General features: G+C 37.8%; 1 protein-coding gene across 10 annotated transcripts in view; it reads left to right on the top strand.

The window, feature by feature from the left end:
- Window positions 1–22,094, top strand: part of EPHA7 (EPH receptor A7) — a 275,589-nt gene that overhangs the window by 7,117 nt on the left and 246,378 nt on the right. For all 10 annotated transcript variants that reach the window (XM_082251257.1, XM_082251256.1, XM_082251253.1 and 7 more), the window contains exon 3: window positions 1,903–2,572. In XM_082251257.1, the coding sequence (XP_082107383.1) occupies window positions 1,903–2,572 (670 nt within the window). The remainder of the gene's footprint in view (window positions 1–1,902; window positions 2,573–22,094) is intronic.

The raw sequence follows: 22,094 nt of genomic DNA, 5'->3' as shown, positions 1-22,094 counted from the left end.
ATTTGGTCATATTTAAATTTGTAGTAAAACTTTCAATAATAGCATGTCTATGGATGCCCCATGAATGCATTCTAAAGCACATATGTAATGTCCTCCAACTGTAGGATGACGTTCTAAGTAATTAGCAAAGTTCCTGGATTTACTATAGTTTGATCTGATTGCAATGGAAATTCTGAGTCACCAGCACACTTCTGGGGCTTTAGGCCCTGTATGGTACCATTGTAGAGTTTTGTTGAGCAAAATGCTGTAAATAAATGAGAGGTTTATATATTCACAGCCCTGCTCAAAGTTCATACATGATTTATTTTTCACACAGTGGAAATAAGCTATGACTAGTGCAACAGACTAACATACAACAGGCAGCAAAATTATCTGATGGAAATATGCTCTGCAAAATGCCATACAGAGAAGTAGTCACTTCTAATCGTAATCTTGTGGAAAATGTATTTTCCCCTTTAAAAAAATATTGACAAATGTAATCTCCATGTTTTTATTTTGCTAATTAGTTTTTATTTTATTTTTTTTTGTTACATGTATTTATATATATATTTAGTTATTACAATTTAGTATTTTTAGTGTGCTAAGAATTTTTAAATCTTAATACAACTTTTATAACTTATGAATATTTTTAAAGGGCTTTTAAATATTGTATAATAAATAACCAGGATTGGAGACACATGTTTACCTTTTGGTGGAATGGCTTTCAATTATAAAGCGTTCCCCAAGATTATATAACTGAAAACAGGGAAAAAAGATGGGGAGCACCATGCACATTATGGCTTGCATTTATAACGCATTATTCAATATTATCTACCAGAAAATGAGGACAAAAGACAAGAGGAATTTTGCGCAATATTGCTGAGAGTTATAATTGTTACTGATTTTTGAATAACAACTTGCGGTATTGCCTCATGCTACAAAACATGTTTTTCCTTGGCTAATGTATTATATTTTGTCATTATTTTATTTTGTTCACTAAAAAAAAAAAATTCTATATCCTTCAGAATAAAAGATTTTCAGGGCATTGTGCACTCGTGGCATTATTGCAGTAATTTGCTACAGAAAGTCAATAACTTCCGCATTAAAGCCATTATCATGAAATACATCCCTACGGTGGATATCAGTCTAGTAAATCGGCAATATACAAACACGCAATATACAAAATGCCACTTTGTATTTGTAGTAATGTCAAATTTAGTAAGCCATTTTTCATCCTGCAATATCTTTTCTACAGAAATAGAAATTGGGACTAAATAAGGTAATGCAAAGTGCAGAAGCTCAACAAAACAGAATTCTTATTTTCCTGGTCTGAGCTGACAAAATAAGATCTGATTGGCTGCCAGTTGCTATTCTAGATTGCACCAAGTTCTTTATTAAATAAGCCCATATGTAACATAAAAATGGCGTGTTGTGTTAGGCGTGACAATAACATAAAGCAGAACAATAATTTGGTACATTGAATTATTGTCTCTCATGTCTGTAAAGTAGATTTGAACTGTGTCGTTGGCCATTAAAAATTTGTCCAAAACCAAAATTTGAGTACTATATTCACAACTTGCATAAATGAATTATTATAATGATGGAACACATTGGCAGGCATATAAACAGACTGTAAGTCTTGCAAAATGACCCACTATCTGACATTTATGACCCACTATCTGAAATCGGCCCACTGTATGTCGATCGCTCAAAGTCCAATATTTCATACGTCCACCAATTAGTGGCTACTTACAACAAAAGAAAAATAATTTAGCATCTTGTTTTGTGCCAAGGTAATTCACCTCTTTTTGATAAAAAGATATGCACCTATTTGTATATAATGCATGTAAGTTTTATCCTGGAATGTTGGAAAATAATGGTGCCTTTGTTACATTTGCTGATATTAGTTTCATCTATTTTCAGTGGGAAGAAATCAGTGGATTGGATGAAAATTACACACCAATTAGAACTTATCAGGTATGTCAGGTCCTGGAACCCAACCAGAACAACTGGCTGCGGACTAACTGGATTTCAAAAGCCAATGCACAAAGGATTTTTGTTGAGTTAAAGTTCACATTAAGGGATTGTAATAGTCTTCCTGGTGTACTGGGAACCTGCAAGGAAACGTTTAACTTGTATTATTACGAAACAGATTACGATACTGGCAGAAACATGAGAGAAAATCAATATGTGAAAATAGACACTATTGCCGCAGATGAAAGTTTTACCCAAGGAGACCTTGGAGAGCGAAAAATGAAACTTAATACAGAGGTTCGGGAAATTGGACCTCTCTCAAAAAAGGGATTTTACCTGGCATTTCAGGACGTAGGAGCCTGCATTGCCCTGGTTTCAGTAAAAGTGTACTATAAAAAGTGTTGGACCATTATTGAGAATTTGGCCATCTTCCCTGACACTGTTACTGGCTCTGAATTCTCCTCCTTGGTTGAAGTAAGAGGGACTTGTGTCAGCAATGCAGAGGAAGAGGCGGAAAATTCTCCCAAGATGCACTGCAGCGCTGAAGGTGAATGGTTGGTTCCCATTGGAAAGTGTATCTGCAAAGCAGGATATCAACAAAAAGGGGATACATGTGAGCGTAAGTAACAATTTTGTAATTTATTTAATATCATTTTAGCCTATTGACTGTTTCCCATGATTCCCTCTTTTAAGAAATAGCTTGCTAGCCTAGCAGAGTCAGGCGGAAGAAGCATTTTTCAAATTCTTTTAACATTGCTGGATTTTGCATTGAATTTTATACAATAATTACATTTATAGAACTTGTTAGCAATTTAACTTGGTTACCAAGGTAGATTATATGGTTTTTACTTTAGTAAACCCCCTTCACCCCTTCATTCATTAAAGTAACTGGTAAAAACGATGAGTATGGATTCACAAAAAAAACGGTAGACTTGAGTGCGTTATTTAGTAGAGAAGTCAGTTTCTCCTTAGCCAGTTCTCTATTTTTGAAAGCAGTAGGACTTAAAAGGTCTACAAAAGGCATCCCCTGTGCATGTCAGGGTGAAAAAAAACTTTCTGGCGCCACAAACTTGCAAAAAATAGACCAAAACATGGACTGTTAAATTTTTCCTTTGGGGTTTAACGTATATGCATTTTGCCCAAACATTTTTAATATTTTTATTGACTTGTTGAAGTACATTGTAGAGGCTGTTTTACATTTGTATATGTATTTTATACTGTTAATATTATGCGAAAATATTTCCAAATTTCACCACAAGAGTAACACTTTTTTAAATGTAATCTGCACAGAGAGAAATATGTTAATTGCCATTGCTAACAATTTCTCCAGAAAATACAATGTGGCCATCAAATTAACTCAGTAGCTTTAATATCTTCTGAGTACTAGTACTTAACCTGCAACAAGTATGCAGTTCAGGATTTCTAACTGTGATTCATGGTACTTGTCCCTAGTCAGTTGCTCAGAAAGTGTTGAAGCCAGGGATAAGGAGGTCAGCAATGGCAGCCTCTGGGCTTCCCTAAGTATAGGTTTCCTTTACATGTAAAAGTGTCCTAAAACCCCCTGAAGCCATATTTTGCACATTGTCCAATTGTGTCCTCCAGGTTTGTGTGCACAGTTAGAACAGTTTCATAATATTTCGCCATTATCTGATTTGGTGTTGCAAATGAACACAGATCCTCTAAATTGATGAATATCTATTCCTGCTGTAGTAAATTAGCCTCAGTGCTTATGATCTAATCTTGCCAAAATATTAGGTTTTGTTACAATGGGTCATTTTCATATGGCAGAAATGGCAAAATACCCAAATGCTTCATATTCTTGTTATGCAGGCCAATAGAAAAAATCTGGTTTCCTAATATTTCACATTTATCTCAATTGTAATCAACATTGACATAAATGTTGACCTAATCAATGCTCAATATCTAATCAGATGAAACCTCAGAAACTAACACCATTGATCGTCCTAAGTGCAAGCCATTGTTTTCCCTATTTCAAAATAGGAACTTCTTGTACTAATATAAGAAAAGTAGATAGCATTAGGAATTCTTTTTAAAAGAAAAAGGCATAGAATTACAATGTATCAAAATCATGGGGAAACAGAGATGCTCATAGAGTACATCTTTATCTTGTGTGCACATATCCCTTGAACGTGTACCAGTGAGTTATGTTAACAAACATCTACCACATATACCTACTGATACATTTATTTACCTCATATGATATATCAGGGCAACATGTGTTCATTTTCAGAAGATACCATTCACCATATGCCTTTAAAGTCTACAACATGGATAGGTTTAGGTTAGGCTGGCCATACATTATACAATATTCTTGTATAATTTTCCTTTAGATTTACCAAAACCATATAATATGAGGTCAAACCTAATAAACACTTTCAATTTCTATACAATCAGGCAGGCCCTTGCACTACACAGTTGAAGGCAAATCTAAAAGAAATGTAATAAGAAATTGTATGGCCAGCTTATGTTAACCAGCAATTGCCCTTTCTAGCACACCCTGGTGTTGAGTAAATTAAGTCAAATAGGCTTTTCACTGTGCAAAGGATTTTTCACTATGTTGAGGAATGTTCCCTCAGCTTTGTAAATAAGGTGTAGCTCTGCTGACTTCCATCATCCAATCAAGTGCAAGCAAAAATAATAATTGCTTTCCTTGCATGTGTCTGGTATTCTTTAAAAAGTGAATTTTACCACATTCACTGAGCTAAGTGAAAATTCCCATGCACAGTGAAATTTCCCTTGCAAATGAACAGCCAGCCAGCCTATTTTCCTTTAGTAAATCACCTCCTTTGTGGTTAGCTGCTACAGAATAATATAGTACACAGATGCCTATAGGTTGATTGTCACATAAAAACACGACTGTGTGAACTCAGTTGCACCTCTACTAGCAACTCCCAGAACTCTACTTTATCTTTTGTAAACCCTCCCCATTAAAATCAGCACCAGTGTGCTTTTTATCTCTGGGATTCAAGTACCTCAGCTCAGCTATTTTAAATATCAATTGTTAAACAACCTTCATCTAATGATAGAATAAATGCCAACATTTGCAGATTAGTTCCCTGCCAGGAATTAAAAAATAAAAAAATAAATATAAATAAATAAATATATATATATATATATATATATATATATATATATATATATATATATATATATATATATATATATATATATATATATATATATATATATATATTCAATATTTTAAAGGTAAAATAAATTAAGCATATAACTCAGTGAACACTGCATTCTGGCAGAGTACTTTTTCATTACATGGACTACTTCTGTAGATGCTAACTGCAATTTTATAATCCTCAGGAAGCTAAAATGACTTTCTTTAATAAGGTTTCATCTGTAATTGCCAGACACTGGTGGATTTCGGTGTATTTGATCAGATGCTCCAGCAGCCGAGCACAATCCACTTTAACACTTTTAGTAGAGAAAATTGAAAGTTGTTTTTTTAAAGTTGTAAGGGTAACCTAGATAGAAAAAAAAAATATTAGTTTGTCATTTGGCCAGGCATCTCTAGCATTTCCTATGGCAGTATGTCTAAGCTTATAACAGTATTAAAGCCATGGCAGCCCATTTAGATACACTTCATTTTTGTGCTCATAGCAGGGCTCTTAGGGGCCTAAGTCAGATCATAAAATGAGCAGACATGGGTTTTATTTCTCACCTCCTTCTTTTTTTCTTTTTTTACGATTTAGAATTTAATTCTCCTGGACATGTTATGCTAAATTTTACCATTGTTAGCCAGCAGTCGTTCCTTTGTAGAGAAACAAAGGGCATAGCCGTTCTTGAACTGTGTAAAACAAATGAATCAAACAAGTTTACTTGAGCTGGGCACTTAATTTTCAGCAAGATGTTGACTATATGCTCCTGCTGTCATTTATTCTTGAGCGTTGCACTGTGTTTGTTTGTTACAATAATTCCCTTTCTTGGCTTGGGTCCCAAGCAACTGCAGAGAAAATGCTTTGCACAAGAAGCATACATAAGATTCTCTCTGTACTGTGCCTGTTTTTTTCCTTCTGGCAGGCTAACCATGAATTCCCCATAGCTATGATAGCGTGCTTTAATTGCCAATGCATTTGATCATTGATCCCCCAGATCAGTGTACTTGTACTGCCCTCTTCCTTTCAGTCATGTCATCTGTTCATTTTACCTTTGCTTCTTATGGCAGGAACTCAGCCCCCATTGCAAATAGGCAAATATTTTATTGCAGCCTAACTCAGTGTTGTCTACAAATCTCAGGCAGTTGATTTACTCACATCAAATCTAGACTTTATATAAGCAGAAAATCACCTGAAATGTTATCACAGTTTGTCTAATTAATCAAACAAGGAGATAGGTCATTCATAGTGGAAATGAAATCAACTGCATAACTATCAAATGATTAGCTGGTAATAACGTTGACTTTGTGCTACCTCTCAAAACCCAGAAATCTACTGATGTCTTTACAGGCTAATGATACGTTCAGTGTCTCTAAGCGTCTTATATTCAGCAGTGTAGCTCTCATTATATTAGGCATACAAAGAAATACTTTACAATTGTGTCCTTATGTAGTACTTTTCTTAGCGCTTTTCAAGACTTTGTGATTAAAAGGTTACTATCATGGCTACCAAGTGGCCTTTAATAGCAGGAAAAATCTTTTTTTTACATTGCAATCATGCTGCCCCAGTTTCTCTACTTCTTCAACCTGCAATTCCTAAATAATTAAAGACATCAGATTTGGATTCTGTGTAGCCCACAGTCTTTCGGATATTAAATTCAAGTTTCTTTTCTATTCTTTATGCGATGACCTCATGACCTACCTTCCAGCAACCTTTTTTGAGGTAGAAGTAGTGTCAACCCCAGTTCAATAAGATGATGCCTTTCCAGTTAAAAAAAAAAAAGGGTTATCATTTTTGGAAAGTGTGATGAGAACTTTTATCATGCTAACATTAAAGCAGAGAATAACAGCTATATAATAAAACTCTTCAGTTCGAAGGTTGTAAAGAGACCATCAGTAAAAAATGTCTTAAAATACTGTACTATAATGAGCTGAACTAGTAATCCCGAGTGCTTGAGAATAAATACTGCACTCTCAGCTGTTTAAAAAGAAAAAAACGTAATTCTCAGTTTAAAAACCTAAGAGCAACCAGGTATGGATATGGTATATAGTAAAGTGGATGAATTGGAGTTCACTATGCTGGAATCGTATTTCCTTTCTTACTTTCATTGATTGATGGCTAATGCATCAGCAAGCTAAAATAGATGCAGGGCTTTTACTAAATCCCTGCAGTGTTTGGACATTTGCTACATTATCTGGCGCTCACAGAACACACTCATTTTGTCTACTAGTGTCACTATATTATTTGCGATTAGTTTAATTAATTTGGTTGTTTTGCCTGTAGTTGCACTTGGGAAAACAGGTTTCCCCTCTAGATGTAGTTTTATCAAGGCCTGCAGCTATGTATGCAATTTATACATATCACCACAAAGAAGTAAAGTACAGGAATCAATTGGCCTTAAGTGTTAATAATGCATGATCATGTTGCTTTAGTCAGTTTCTGCTTTCTTGTATTTCCCTGTTAGGGTGGTTTGCAAAAATAAATATAGGGATTTTTTCATTTTATAGGGACTCAGGTAGGCTTTTTTTTTTCGAATATACATGGAATATAGAAAATTGCCTAAGTAGATTAAAACCCAGCAACATAAATTCAAATAAATCTGATTCCTCCTGCATTGAATTGTATTGTAACTGTACTGTTTGCCCTCGTATTGTAAAGGCGCTGTGAAAACTGTTGGCGCTGTATAAGTCTTGTATAATAGTAATAATAATAATACATTTGCAATGATCATAAAACAGTTGCCATGCAGGTCCTTGTTCAGATGCTTCCTGTTATAGGGTGACAACATTTACCCTTTCTCTGTCTCCGCACCTGAGTTGTCACCCTGTTAAATGGGCTTCCATTGGAAACTACAAGCTGCCATTTCAACACAAATTATGCAGACATGGTTTACCACTGTCGCCATTAGGAAACCTGTCCTGAGAAATTCCATGCAGCCATTGCTCGCATGCATGAATATAGACAGAAAGTGACTTCAAAAGGAGTTAGGAAATCAGAAGCAGTGAGGGGGCAACAAAGGAGATAAAATGGATTGAACCAAATATTAAAAAAAAAAAAAAATACTTAGTTTGAAAACAAGTATCTTACTTTAACCAACTGCTTTCCCAAGCTTTTTTCTCCTTACATTCCTTTGAGTCCCAAAGTATGTTTTTTTTTTTTTTTGGGAATGTTTTGGTCCTGCACATTATACATTTTAGGTATTGTAATGTACCTTAATGTATTTTACATTTATTTATTTGTTTATTTATTTTAGGAACAGATGAGGATTTGCTTTGGTAACACATTTGGATACATACATTTTTATTTCCTGAGTTTTCATTGGGAATATTTAGTAAAAAATGTGAAAAAAATGCATTGGCCTGTAATTTTTCCCAACACAGCATTTACTGATTTTACGAATCACCATATATTCACCTAAAAATATATCTATCAAAGTATACTGATTAAAATCACAGATATAACTATAGTGTGGCTTTTATGTAATGTAGTGGAATAGCGAAACTCAAAGTGAGTATACGCATTTTATTTATGAAAGCATTATTCCCCTTTCGACGCTACATTGCGATGGGAAAAATGGTTTGCGTAAATTGTTAGCGTAACAATAAGATAGAATTAAATTGGGTTGGCAGTGGTACAAACTGGCATGACAGTGACTTTTTCACTGGTTTGCGGTCACTAAAAATTCAAATTACATTGCATTTACTTATGTGAGCCTGTCATTTAGATTATCCAACATCACTGTTGTGACCTGGGTTCACACTGTATATTTATTTTTGTATTATTTTTATACTTTTTTTACAGCTTTTTTTATTTTTTTTTCCCTCACTGATCAGCTCCAGACCCCCCATGTAGCTATACAAAAGCAGATCTCTTCTAAGAAAGGACTTATTCCTGACTGCTATCAGCCAGCAATGGATCACTATAGCAGTGATCTACTGCTGTAAAGAGAGGGAGGACAGAGCTGCAACAACACTTCCTTGACCTCCATGCTGACAGGAATTGCAGTGACTTGAGATGTTATTAGACTCCTGATGTAGACCATGCAGAAGCATAGTGTTTACAATCGCTTCTAAAGTGTGCTTTCAAGGAGCGATCGGTAGAAACATCGGAAACACAGGAGTTGGTCATTTTAGTATCTACGCTTAGTGCTGGATGTCGGCTGTCACAGACTGTACCCACACACGGACCTGTCAGAGTCAGTGTATCTTGGTGCCACTTTAAAAGGGCATAGGACCATTCATTAGCTGATCAAGTGGTTGATATGAGTTTTTTGAAAACCATGATTTTAAGTATGTACAGGTCCTTCTCAAAAAAATAGCATATTGTGATAAAGTTCATTATTTTCTGTAATGTACTGATAAACATTAGACTTTCATATATTTTAGATTCATTACACACAACTGAAGTAGTGCAAGCCTTTTATTGTTTTAATATTGATGATTTTGGCATACAGCTCATGAAAACCCAAAATTCCTATCTAAAAAAATTAGCATATTTCATCCGACCAATAAAAGAAAAGTGTTTTTAATACAAAATAAGTCAACCTTCAAATAATTATGTTCAGTTATGCACTCAATACTTGGTCGGGAATCCTTTTGCAGAAATGACTGCTTCAATGCGGCGTGGCATGGAGGCAATCAGCCTGTGGCACTGCTGAGGTGTTATGAAGGCCCAGGATGCTTCAATAGCGGCCTTGAGCTCATCCAGAGTGTTGGGTCTTGTGTCTCTCAACTTTCTCTTCACAACATCCCACAGATTCTCTATGGGGTTCAGGTCAGGAGAGTTGGCAGGCCAATTGAGCACAGTAATACCATGGTCAGTAAACCATTTACCAGTGGTTTTGGCACTGTGAGCAGGTGCCAGGTCGTGCTGAAAAATGAAATCTTCATCTCCATAAAGCTTTTCAGCAGATGGAAGCATGAAGTGCTCCAAAATCTCCTGATAGCTAGCTGCATTGACCCTGCCCTTGATAAAACACAGTGGACCAACACCAGCAGCTGACTGAAGCTGACTGTGGGTACTTGACACTGGACTTCAGGCATTTTGGCATTTTCCTCTCCCCAGTCTTCCTCCAGACTCTGGCACCTTGATTTCCGAGTGACATGCAAAATTTGCTTTCATCTGAAAAAAGTACTTTGGACCACTGATCAACAGTCCAGTGCTGCTTCTCTGTAGCCCAGGTCAGGCGCTTCTGCCGCTGTTTCTGGTTCAAAAGTGGCTTGACCTGGGGAATGCGGCACCTGTAGCCCATTTCCTGCACACGCCTGTACACGGTGGCTCTAGATGTTTCTACTCCAGACTCAGTCCACTGCTTCCGCAGGTCCCCCAAGGTCTGGAATCGGTCCTTCTCCACAATCTTCCTCAGGGTCCGGTCACCTCTTCTCGTTGTGCAGCGTTTTCTGCCACACTTTTTCCTTCCTACAGACTTCCCACTGAGGTGCCTTGATACAGCACTCTGGGAACAGCCTATTCGTTCAGAAATTTCTTTCTGTGTCTTACCCTCTTGCTTGAGGGTGTCAATGATGGCCTTCTGGACAGCAGTCAGGTCGGCAGTCTTACCCATGATTGCGGTTTTCAGTAATGAACCAGGCTGGGAGTTTTTAAAAGCCTCAGGAATCTTTTGCAGGTGTTTAGAGTTAATTAGTTGATTCAGATGATTAGGTTAATATCTCGTTTAGAGAACCTTTTCGTGATATGCTAATTTTTTGAGATAGGAATTTTGGGTTTTCATGAGCTGTATGCCAAAATCATCAATGTTAAAAAAATAAAAGGCTTGCACTACTTCAGTTGTGTGTAATGAATCTAAAATATATGAAAGTCTAATGTTTATCAGTACATTACAGAAAATAATGAACTTTATCACAATATGCTAATTTTTTGAGAAGGACCTGTATTTTAATGAAAGCGTGACCGTTCTTTACTGCTTCTTCTTTACACTGCAAGTTCACCAGTCTGCTCCAGGTGATTAAACACTATAGACTGTCTTGTTTACCAGAGAAGTGAAAAGAACCAAAGTGAGCATTTGTTCACTTTAAACAGCCAATCATATGCAAAAAAATAAAATAAAATAAAAAAATCATGACTCCCCCTGCATGTAATTGGATATTTAATATAAACACAAGTTGACTTTCAAACTTTAGTAAATCCGTCCCATTTAGGCTTGTCTCCAAACTTGTTCAGCAGGCTTGTGGAATACGAAGCCCAGTATTTACTGTTGGCCACTAAGGGGAAAAATGTAAAAAAATGTAAAATAATAAAGAAAACATAGCATAGCAAGCATATAAAAAGGTTACTGCACTTTTAACCACCTCTCTCAATAGAATGCTAGGCTTCTAAATACAACTCTTTTGTAATGCAAAACATTTTATTATTTTTGCTGCCTTTTATAGTTTTGAATTCCGTGTTTCTGTAGTCAACTTTCACGCCTCTTTTCAAATAGTTGCTGCATATATCATTGTCTATGACAGAATCTGGGATATATGCAGTCTTAAATAAATAGATGACTCAATTCATATATAATGTCATGTACTCACCCTCCTGCATGGTCAATAAGCTCATCACATGCATGTTGAGTTTGATTTTACCGTTTGTGCCCCCATGGTTGTTTATCTAAAAAACTAATCAGAGGCATTGGATCAAATAGGAAGGTGAGTGCATAACATCATGAAACACCCTGTCTAAATGCTTTAAGGTAAGTATTTTCTGTAGGTGCATAAGGCAGCAGCCCCATAACCTGTGACAGAATATGTAAAGTGACTTTGCAGCAGCCATTTCTAAATATCACTTCAACACTTGGCAACTGGAAATCAGTGCTGGCAATTTTCAGAATAGAGTTCTAGTATACCATGCCCTATGCCCTACCCTAATGCCCCCTCATACTCACCCTCCCCAAACCCTAACACATACCCCCTCCTTATGAAAACTTAACCCTTAGTTTGCAGTAATAACCTCTTCTGAGCTACAATTCTCTATGCTAAATATCAGCCCTTGTTGTGCCTAAAGATACCTGCGCCGAGGTTCCAGCAATGAAATCTATTACTTTGATTTCCAAAGGAGGCATTTATCTGAACTTAAATGGATGCACTTCAGAACTGCCTAAGGGAGCAAAATAGTAGCTACATAATATCACAAATTATTGTATTTAGAAGTATTGGGTAATATTGTGGTTGATGGTTAAAAAAGTACAGATATCATTAAAGTTCATTATCTATTTAAACTTTCCATTAGCCAGTGTTTTAACTGCCTTTCTTAGGTAATCTTTTTACACAAAACGATATTAAAATACTAAATAAAAAAGGTGTACTAATAGGATAAAAAGAATGGGTTTTACTGAAGCTTCTTTAAAAAATACAGGTTGTTAGATACTGCAGTCCTGCGCTGCAGTTATGTTGGGGTGATTGCAGCTGCTCTAGTTACAGTTCTGATGAGAATATTAAACCCTTGAAGAAAGATTGAAGAGGGCAGAGAGAGAAAAGGACAAAGAGGACAGATGGGGCCAAGTTGGAGCTCTTGACAATAGTGATGGCAGTGACTTTTTCCTAGATTTGGCAATTGTATTTGGTTTGGGCAAAGACAAAATAGAAAGAGGTGAAAGGGACATCATGCATTACACTAGAGAACAGAAGTGGCTTAATTAAAGTATAACTAAAGGAAAAACATTTTTTTGTTTTAGACAGAGTGTAGATGGATTAGAACACCTATTAGGTTTTTATTGCAGACTGTGCCCTCGTTAGGGAGATTCACCCTCTCTATTTGTCCTGTTTACCATTATTATCGAAAGTAGAAGTAAAGAAACTCCTACATTTTGCGTTGTCCCCAGAAAAGTAATAGAGGGGTAATCTTCCAATGGGGGTCACTAGTTCTGTTGACCTGGGGGTCCCCAAGAAAACCCCTAATTTGTGGTAATTACCTCACACTGCCTGTTTTGGCTATGGGACAGAAAGTAAAGGTAAATCCCCCCCAATGAGACACAGATGGCGAAAAATAAACTGAAAGGGGTTATAATCCTCCCTTTCTCGATCTAAAATGAAAAAATATAGTTCTATTTTAAGTATGGCTTATAGGATTAATTATGGGAGTAATATTTTAGATTATTCAGAACCACATTTTGGTATATTTCTTCCTTTGAATTCCACAACTGTTTCTTCAGTATCGCTGGTATTGTTGATCTCTAAAAGCTAGGCTATAATTCTGGGATTTTCTCCCTGTTTTCTTGTAATTATTGTATCTCCTTTTTCTTTTCAATACCAATATCAAGCAGCATTCACTAAATAAAATACTAGTGAGTGCTTACCTTTTCCAGACTTTACAGTATTATGGTGAAGGAAATGGATTCTTAAATTCTTCTGGAAAAGAGAGCTTGTGTACATGTAGGAATATCAATCTCACCTATAGGATGAGCAAGCTATTTGGCTTGAATTCCAGCCAAAAATAACAAGTTAAAAATAAACACCCCTAAGTCCCCGTTCACACTAAGGCGACCTGTGAGGCGACCTGGTCGCCTCACAGGTCGCCGTAGGTCGCCTTCCATAGGGAAGCTGCGGACCCGTTCTAATAGGAGCGACACAAGTCGCTCCGACTTAGAAAAAGGGTCCGGAGCTTCTTTGGGGCGACCCGGAGGCGACCGCCATAGACTTCAATGTTATGAAGTCCGTGGCGGCCGCTCCGAGGTCGCGGCGCGCTGCTCTCACCGCGACCTCGCAGGCCCCCCCCCCGAAGTCGGATCGCCCCTGTGTGAACGGGGCCTTAAAAGCTAAAATAACAAAACCAACTTTTGTTGCAGTACTCACCTTGAATCAAGAGATTTCCACCTCACTACTTTTTTCTGCTGTTAGATGTCCTCTGTCGTCAGCCAGAATTTTGGACCTGCCTCCAGCTTGTGACTGGACAGTGAAAGGAGAAGCAGTGCTGTGATGAGCTCATCTCTCTGTCCTGCTGCTTCTCATTCCCTATCAGCATGCTTCTTGTCAGCACATAAACTGATTGGCTCCTTGTTACTGCAATATCCTCTTACATTCCAGGGACTGCAAGAGACCGATACCAGGCCAAAATTTGGTACTTACACTGACTGATTTTAAAAATACATTTATAGATGTACTCATGATTACAGAACTGTAATAATTTGTGTCTTATATATCTGTCTTGAAATTGGCTTTATGTTCCTATTGTACCAATTAGGGAAGAGGGGAATCTACAAGTGTATTGATAAGAGAATTTATATCTTGGATTTGATTTTTGATTGTTTCATTCTGCTGACATAGGTCTTGAGAAGGGGTAAGTGCAAGTGATATTATTGTGTAATGACAAGTACACAACTTTCACATGTTCACATGCTTGCTACTACATTTCTTTTAACCAGGCATGAACAAAACTCACCCAGAACTATGACATGCTTTAAGCACAGGCCTATGGAGTGACTTCACTGGAAAAAGAATCAGGGGCATGGAAGATGAATAAAGGGGCAGACACTCCTGTCACATAATGTGTGCATGTATATATCTGTGCTAGTGAATGTGTCAAGTTGCCGAAAACTGCTGGAAACACATGCTTAATCGGATACTGTTGGTGCTCCTCCCTTGCATGCTTACACTAAGTCCTGTGGCGCACAAACCCACCTCCTACCAGTGCCCACATCCCCACCTCCCCACCAGCAATAGCTTGTAATAGCCCTATTGCCAGAGTGTTTTTTTTCTGTTCCTACCAGGTGACCAGAAATTGTCTAGCTCTGGTTTTGACTATATTTAATTTGCAAATCTGTGGATTCTCCATCTAGTGGCTTTTTGTTTACTAGACAACAATACAGCAGCAATGAGGTGCAGTTCAAATAAATTCAGTTATTAGACATTAAATTACATCAAGCTGAACCACTGCTGAATGAAAAAAAAAAAAACAACAGAGATTCCTCCATCCACACATGCAAAGGTGATAGAGGTAACCTACCTGTTGGGACATTGAATACTGACAGAGGGTACTCTGCGCTGTCAAAATGTACCGATCAGCAGCTTCAACCACTGATTGAGAAAAATTTTCCGATAAACCTGTTTGACAGAAGTCAATCGTTAGATCAACTTCTGTCAAGTGGGATCAGTCACATATGGATCAAAATTTGGCTGGTCCCCACTGAACCGGCCACATTTCTATCCATTTATGGGCAGATAAAGCAGAACTGAAGGCATTTTCCTAAACCTTGCAAGCAGGCAGCCTATCTATTGCAGAGATAACATGCAGTGCCTTTTCTGCAAAAAAATACATCTACCTGTTAGCTCACGATGTTGTGAGGCTTGTAAACTCAGCTGTGCAGCTCAGCTTACATCACCGGCATGGTCCTTGTGTGCTGGTATGACTGACTCCTGTGCATGAGCAGGAGTTACGACATCACACGCTGGTCAATAAAGATGCCTGAAGACCGGAACTTTGGACATAAGTATAGTGACTTTAGTTCAGCGTTAAAATAAGCTGAACAGTGAATGTATCATTTTTAGTAATTTAAAACAGATCGATAAAGTTGCACTGAGAGTGGAGCAGTCTATGTAGTGTAATGGCAAATATTGCTTTAAAGGGTAACTCCACTTTCATAGTGAAAAAAAATAGCAAATAAAGAAAAAACAATATAGGGTATACAATTGCGACACAAATCATATTGTAATTGAATGTTATTAAAAATGACCTTTCCTTTTCAATCCTCAGCTGTTGTAATTTTCTGAAAATGCAATGCAATATGGCTACCTGGAGGTGCTCTGTACACAGAATGTATACTGACCACACCCCAGAAACATCAATTCCTGCATGTGTGATTGGCTCACCAATTTTCCCAGAAGTCTGCACTAAGATACAAGTCAGATTTCTGGCATCCCCTGCAACAAAAATGTCATTTTTGGTGAGATACTCCCAATAGAAACACGTCTAAAAGAATGCAGGCCAAGCAGATGTTCTCATTAGAGCCCTGCAGCTGCCACAGCTGATGGATAATTATGAAACCACTCCCATTAGACCCACTCAGCACAGAAGAACAAACAATGATTTCTTCAGCATACCAAAAGGTAGGAATCTGCAACAGTTTGTTAAAATCCCTGCAATGTACAGACATCACCCGGAGGGGAATTTCTTTTTTCTCAACAAAAGTGGAGTTATGCTTTACCTATGTATAATAATTCCACATTATACATGAAAACAATACTGCAGGCCAGACATTGGCTGGGCTATCAGCTAACTATGGACTTTAAATACCAAATGCAGAGTGATGGCAAAGAGGTTAGACTGGACGCTGTTTGCACTGTTTTTATGTTGTGCCATGCTTGCGTGTTTTTCACTAGTTTCTCCATACAAGCTAAAGACATACTTTTAGGTTAATTGGCTTCTTCCTGAAAGTAGCCTGTGTAACTGCAGTAAGGATGTTGGATCACAAGTTATTTTGAACAGCAAGGCCTAATATGCAATAAAGTACAACTAAAGGTTTGTGTGTGACATTTTAATCAGTTTGCAATAAGTTTTGCATAAGCGTCATAAAGTAAAAAAAAAAAAATTCCTTTACCTGCCTTGCCTGAGCCAGATGCACCTTTATCTGTGCTTCACAGGCTTCCCTCCCAGGCACTGCAGCTTACAGTGGGAGGTAGGGCTGAACGATAGTCGATGTGATATTGACTATCGTGCTGTGGGCGTGGACGATACTCACATCGCCGAAGATACGATGTAAGGCATAGGCATTAGGCAGGGAGAAGTCGGGAGGACTCACAGTGGTTGTAGCAGAACACAGCCCAACATCCGTCCCACACGTTCAGTCTGCCTGCCAGCAGCTAGCCTAGTTCTCCAGCTGATGGTAATATGATCCTAGAGTGAGGAGCTCAGCTCCTCCCTGTAACCAATCAGTGGCTCTCAGCACACTGAAGAACTGGAAACAAGCTTGTATTGTAACAGTTCAGAGTCGAGTCAGTACATGTGGGTCTGGAGGGATGTCATGTCAGGCTGTGTTCTTCTACCTCCTGCCACCACTGAGTCCCCACTGTGCCTGATCCACACTGACTGTCACTGTCAATCCCTACACTTACATTAACCCTGGCCTGTCCTGGCTGTATGGTGCAATCTGCAATTACAATCAGAAGAAGGCTGCCCTGCTGCAATACTTCCATGATTTCCTCTCAATATCGCAATATATATACAGTGCCTTGCGAAAGTATTCGGCCCCCTTGAACTTTTCAACCTTTTGCCACATTTCAGGCTTCAAACATAAAGATATAAAACTGTAATTTTGTGTGAAGAATCAACAACAAGTGGGACACAATCATGAAGTGGAACGAAATTTATTGGATGTTTCAAACTTTTTTAACAAAAAACTGAAAAATTGGGTGTGCAAAATTATTCAGCCCCCTTAAGTTAATACTTTGTAGCGCCACCTTTTCCTACGATTACAGCTGTAAGTCACTTGGGGTATGTCTCTATCAGTTTTGCACATCGAGAGACTGAAGTTTTTGCCCATTCCTCCTTGCAAAACAGCTTGGGCTCAGTGAGGTTGGATGGAGAGCGTTTGTGAACAGCAGTTTTCAGTTCTTTCCACAAATTCTCGATTGGATTCAGGTCTGGACTTTGACTTGGCCATTCTAACACCTGGATATGTTTATTTGTGAACCATTCCATTGTAGATTTTGCTTTATGTTTTGGATCATTGTCTTGTTGAAAGACAAATCTCCGTCCCACTCTCAGGTCTTTTGCAGACTCCATCAGGTTTTCTTCCAGAATGGTCCTGTATTTGGCTCCATCCATCTTCCCATCAATTTTAACCATCTTCCCTGCCCCTGCTGAAGAAAAGCAGGCCCAAACCATGATGCTGCCACCACCATGTTTGACAGTGGGGATGGTGTGTTCAGGGTGATGAGCTGTGTTGCTTTTACGCCAAATATAACGTTTTGCATTGTTGCCAAAAAGTTTGATTTTGGTTTCATCTGACCAGAGCACCTTCTTCCACATGTTTGGTGTGTCTCCCAGATGGCTTGTGGCAAACTTTAAACGACACTTTTTATGGATATCTTTAAGAAATGGCTTTCTTCTTGCCACTCTTCCATAAAGGCCAGATTTGTGAAGTATACGACTGATTGTTGTCCTATGGACAGAGTCTCCCACCTCAGCTGTAGATCTCTACAGTTCATCCAGAGTGATCATGGGCCTCTTGGCTGCATCTCTGATCAGTCTTCTCCTTGTATGAACTGAAAGTTTAGAGGGACGGCCAGGTCTTCATAGATTTGCAGTGGTCTGATACTCCTTCCATTTCAATATTATCGCTTGCACAGTGCTCCTTGGGATGTTTAAAGCTTGGGAAATCTTTTTGTATCCAAATCCGGCTTTAAACTTCTCTACAACAGTATCTCGGAACTGCCTGGTGTGTTCCTTGTTCTTCATGATGCTCTCTGCGCTTTAAATGAACCTCTGAGACTATCACAGTGCAGGTGCATTTATACGGAGTGTTGATTACACACAGGTGGATTCTATTTATCATCATTAGTCATTTAGGTCAACATTGGAGCATTCAGAGATCCTCACTGAACTTCTGGAGAGAGTTTGCTGAACTAAAAGTAACGGGGCTGAATAATTTTGCACGCCCAATTTTTCAGTTTTTTATTTGTTAACAAAGTTTGAAATATCCAATAAATTTTGTTCCACTTCATGATTGTGTCCCACTTGTTGATTCTTCACAAAAAATTACAGTTTTATATCTTTATGTTTGAAGCCTGAAATGTGGCAAAAGTTCGAAAAGTTCAAGGGGGCCGAATACTTTCGCAAGGCACTGTAGTTGGAAAAAAAAAATATTGCAATGTACTTTTTTTCCAATATCGTGCAGCCCTAGTGGGAGGGTTTCAGCAAGAGAAAGGACTGTAAATCCATAAAGCGTAAAGTAAATAAATTAAAGCTCAGTAAGTTAGAAACAAATGAAACCTAAATTTAACTAAAAGCTAATATCTGTTTTGGCCACCCTAAAAGTACGGAAACGGCAGTGGTTCCAGTGCATAAATTACTTTTCCATCAGTTTTGTAAACTTTGTTCTTGGGCCCGTTTACTTTATATGCCAGGCATGTTTTTCATGCCTAGTCTAAATCTGGCTTTACATTTGTTTTCCTCTTATGTAATGAACTAATGTTGCCTCAAGAGCTAGCATTATTACTTCTTTCCCCTGCCTGTAATCAGAGGGACATTCAGTGCTCACAATATGCACTATGAGGAACCTTATATAGATCAGCTAAGTTCCAAAAAATAGTGAAAAATTGGCAGGGTATCTATTACAGAATCCACATGAGGAAAACAATGGGAAAACGGGACTATGCGATACCCAATGATGTAAAACGAAAAAAAAAAAAATAGAAAAAAACTATAATATAAAATTATATAAACTTATTAAAGTTTATATAATTTTACTTTATATTTTTTGGCATTTTTTTTTGTTTGTTTTCTTTTTACATCAGTGGGTATCGCATAGTCCCATTTCCCCATTGTTTTCCTCATGTGGATTCTGTACTATGAGGAACCTTAATATTTATGTACTCTAAAATATTCAGATATCTGTTTCCTGCAGCATGAAGCAGTTTATCTTGAAGGAAAAATACATTTTGTGAAACAAATAGCAAGCAATGACAATTCAACACTTGTTCATTTTTTTATTTTCTAACGTTGAGATTTTGGTTGCCAATAGCATTAGCACTAGTTTTCTTTTCTAAATACACAAACCTCTTCGATTGGATAACTAACTAGACCCAGCAGGCTGTTGAGATCAATTTGATTCATGTTGTGAAATATTCTATTACCAGAATACATTGACTGTTCATAAATGTGGACATTTAGGTTGCTTGATCAGTGATGTTTGGGTCATTTTCATTGCTTCTTATTAAACACATAGATGAACATTACAGCTTTTGGAAATACTTCTTTCAATCAAATTGTCAAAAAGCATCAGCTATGTAATGATGAGCTTTAACCAAATTGTACTGCGATTTAATCATTCAGCACAGCAAAGAAGGAAAAGCAGAAGATCCAGTTTCATTCTTTTTATCCTGAAAAACAGAGGGCTGCTGTGAAGGTATAACCTGATAGGTGCACACAATAGGGTAAATTGTTCTGAACTGTAGCTGAAAGTTTGTGTCAGTATGATTAATCCATCAAAGGACCATGGAAAGTGAAACGGTAGAACTGGATTGATTTCATGTGAAGTCCTTATAAACTTGTTTGCTTGCATGTTTGTTTTATGGTTAGGATTTAATATTGGTTTGGAAGGAAAGTTTACTTAAATGGGCATTTAATGACAATTTGAATATATCAAAGCTTTCATATTGTATTTATAGCATGACGTCTGTTGCGGATCCTTGCTTTCAGAGAGATGAGATAGCTGTCGATTTTTAAAGCTTGTATGGCCATAAAGAAAGACTCCTGAATTAATTATCGCATTTAAAAGAAAAGGGTAATTATTGGACATGTCAAATGTCATCAGAAAAAGACTGTTGTTTATAATCAGGTGTCTGGCTGTGTGATGGGCCTTCAGATTACGCTGACATATCCCTATGGGAGCTGCAGCGAGGAGATGAACATCTTGGTCAATTAAAAGGACCACTAAACCTAAAACACCAAAAAAGTACATTGGCTGAGAAATCTAGCGTTCCTTTTTTTCCTCTAGTATGTCTTAAGAATATGGACAGCTGTGTATTTTTGCTGTACAGCCTGTTAGGTTGGCTGACGTGCTGGGAAAATGGAGACAACATAATTATATTTGGTAGTTTTTAGTTAAAAATGCATTATTTCATATTGAGAAGGCCTTGTGTAACAGCTGCAGACCTGATTAATTACAATTACAGTATGTTTTACAGGCATTGCAGAAACATGACTTGACTTTCTAGTTAGGCCAAGTGCACGGCTGCAGAAAACTTTTGCCGCTGCCGTACATATTCTGAATTTAAAGTGGAGGTAACATCAGATATACACTCTTTCTGGTCACTTTATTATGTACACCTTGCTAGTTTTGAATTGGGCCCTGATTTGCCTTCAGAACTGCCTTAATTATTTGTGGCATAGATTCAACAAGGTGTTGGAAACAGTCCCCAGAGATTTTGGTCCATATTGACATGCTATCATTACGCAGTTGCTGCAGATTTGTTAGCTACACATCCATGATGCGAATCCCCCATTCTACCACATCCCAAAGGTGCTCTATTGGATTGAGATCTGGTGACTGAATCTGCAAAGCACAGAGAGAATCTAATTGTCAGATTCCGACTCGCTCTCTGTGCGCATGCGTGAGACTTAAGCGACAGAATTCGCCCTGCAACACACCCAAATCTGCAATGCAAGATCCACCCTACAACACACCTAAATCCGCACATAGTATATGTGACGCCGCCTATGACATCGCTCAAGTCTCGCACATGCGCACAGGGAGCGAGGCAAAATCTGATGATTAGATGCTCCCTCCGCACATTGAAGATCACCGGATAATGCCTTAGACTATCTGTGCATAACCTTTAAAGTATGCTTACTGAAGTGGGCTAAAAGAGAAAAGCTGCCAGTATACATTTCAAGGTACTCAGAGGTTCAGGTTTCCATCAAATTCCCCAAGTACTCCATAAGCTTGCAGGGGGACTGGGGTTTGGGGGTTTGGAGGATGGGGGTGAGTTAGGTAGATTGTGTCCATGTCAGTTACTAAGGAAAAAACTGTAATGAAGGGGATAGATTTTCTTATCTGTTTAATCAATGTTTCCCATGAAAGTTGTTGGTTAGTGGGCAGCTGCCTGCCACCATGTACAAGAGATTGATGTTTTTATGGCCGTAAACTGTCATCTGAGCTCTGCTGCTTAAGTTAAAATATATGTATAGCCAATAGAGTCTAGAATAATTTCAATCCTTTCCGGTTTTTTTCACATCTTTGTCATGTTCGAGTGATTTTCCTTTACTTTTTGTCCCATAGAAGAAATCTCTCCAAAGTAGGGAAGTTGCCTTTTAGACAGTTGTCACTATTTAAAGAGTTCACCTCCAAACCTATTCTGG

This window comes from Pelophylax lessonae (genome assembly GCF_965119305.1).
Source record: "Pelophylax lessonae genome assembly, chromosome: 3".
NCBI classification, from domain to species: Eukaryota; Metazoa; Chordata; class Amphibia; order Anura; family Ranidae; genus Pelophylax; species Pelophylax lessonae.
The sequence above is the reverse complement of the archived record's forward strand: the minus strand, read 5'-3'. Positions and strand labels throughout refer to the sequence as shown.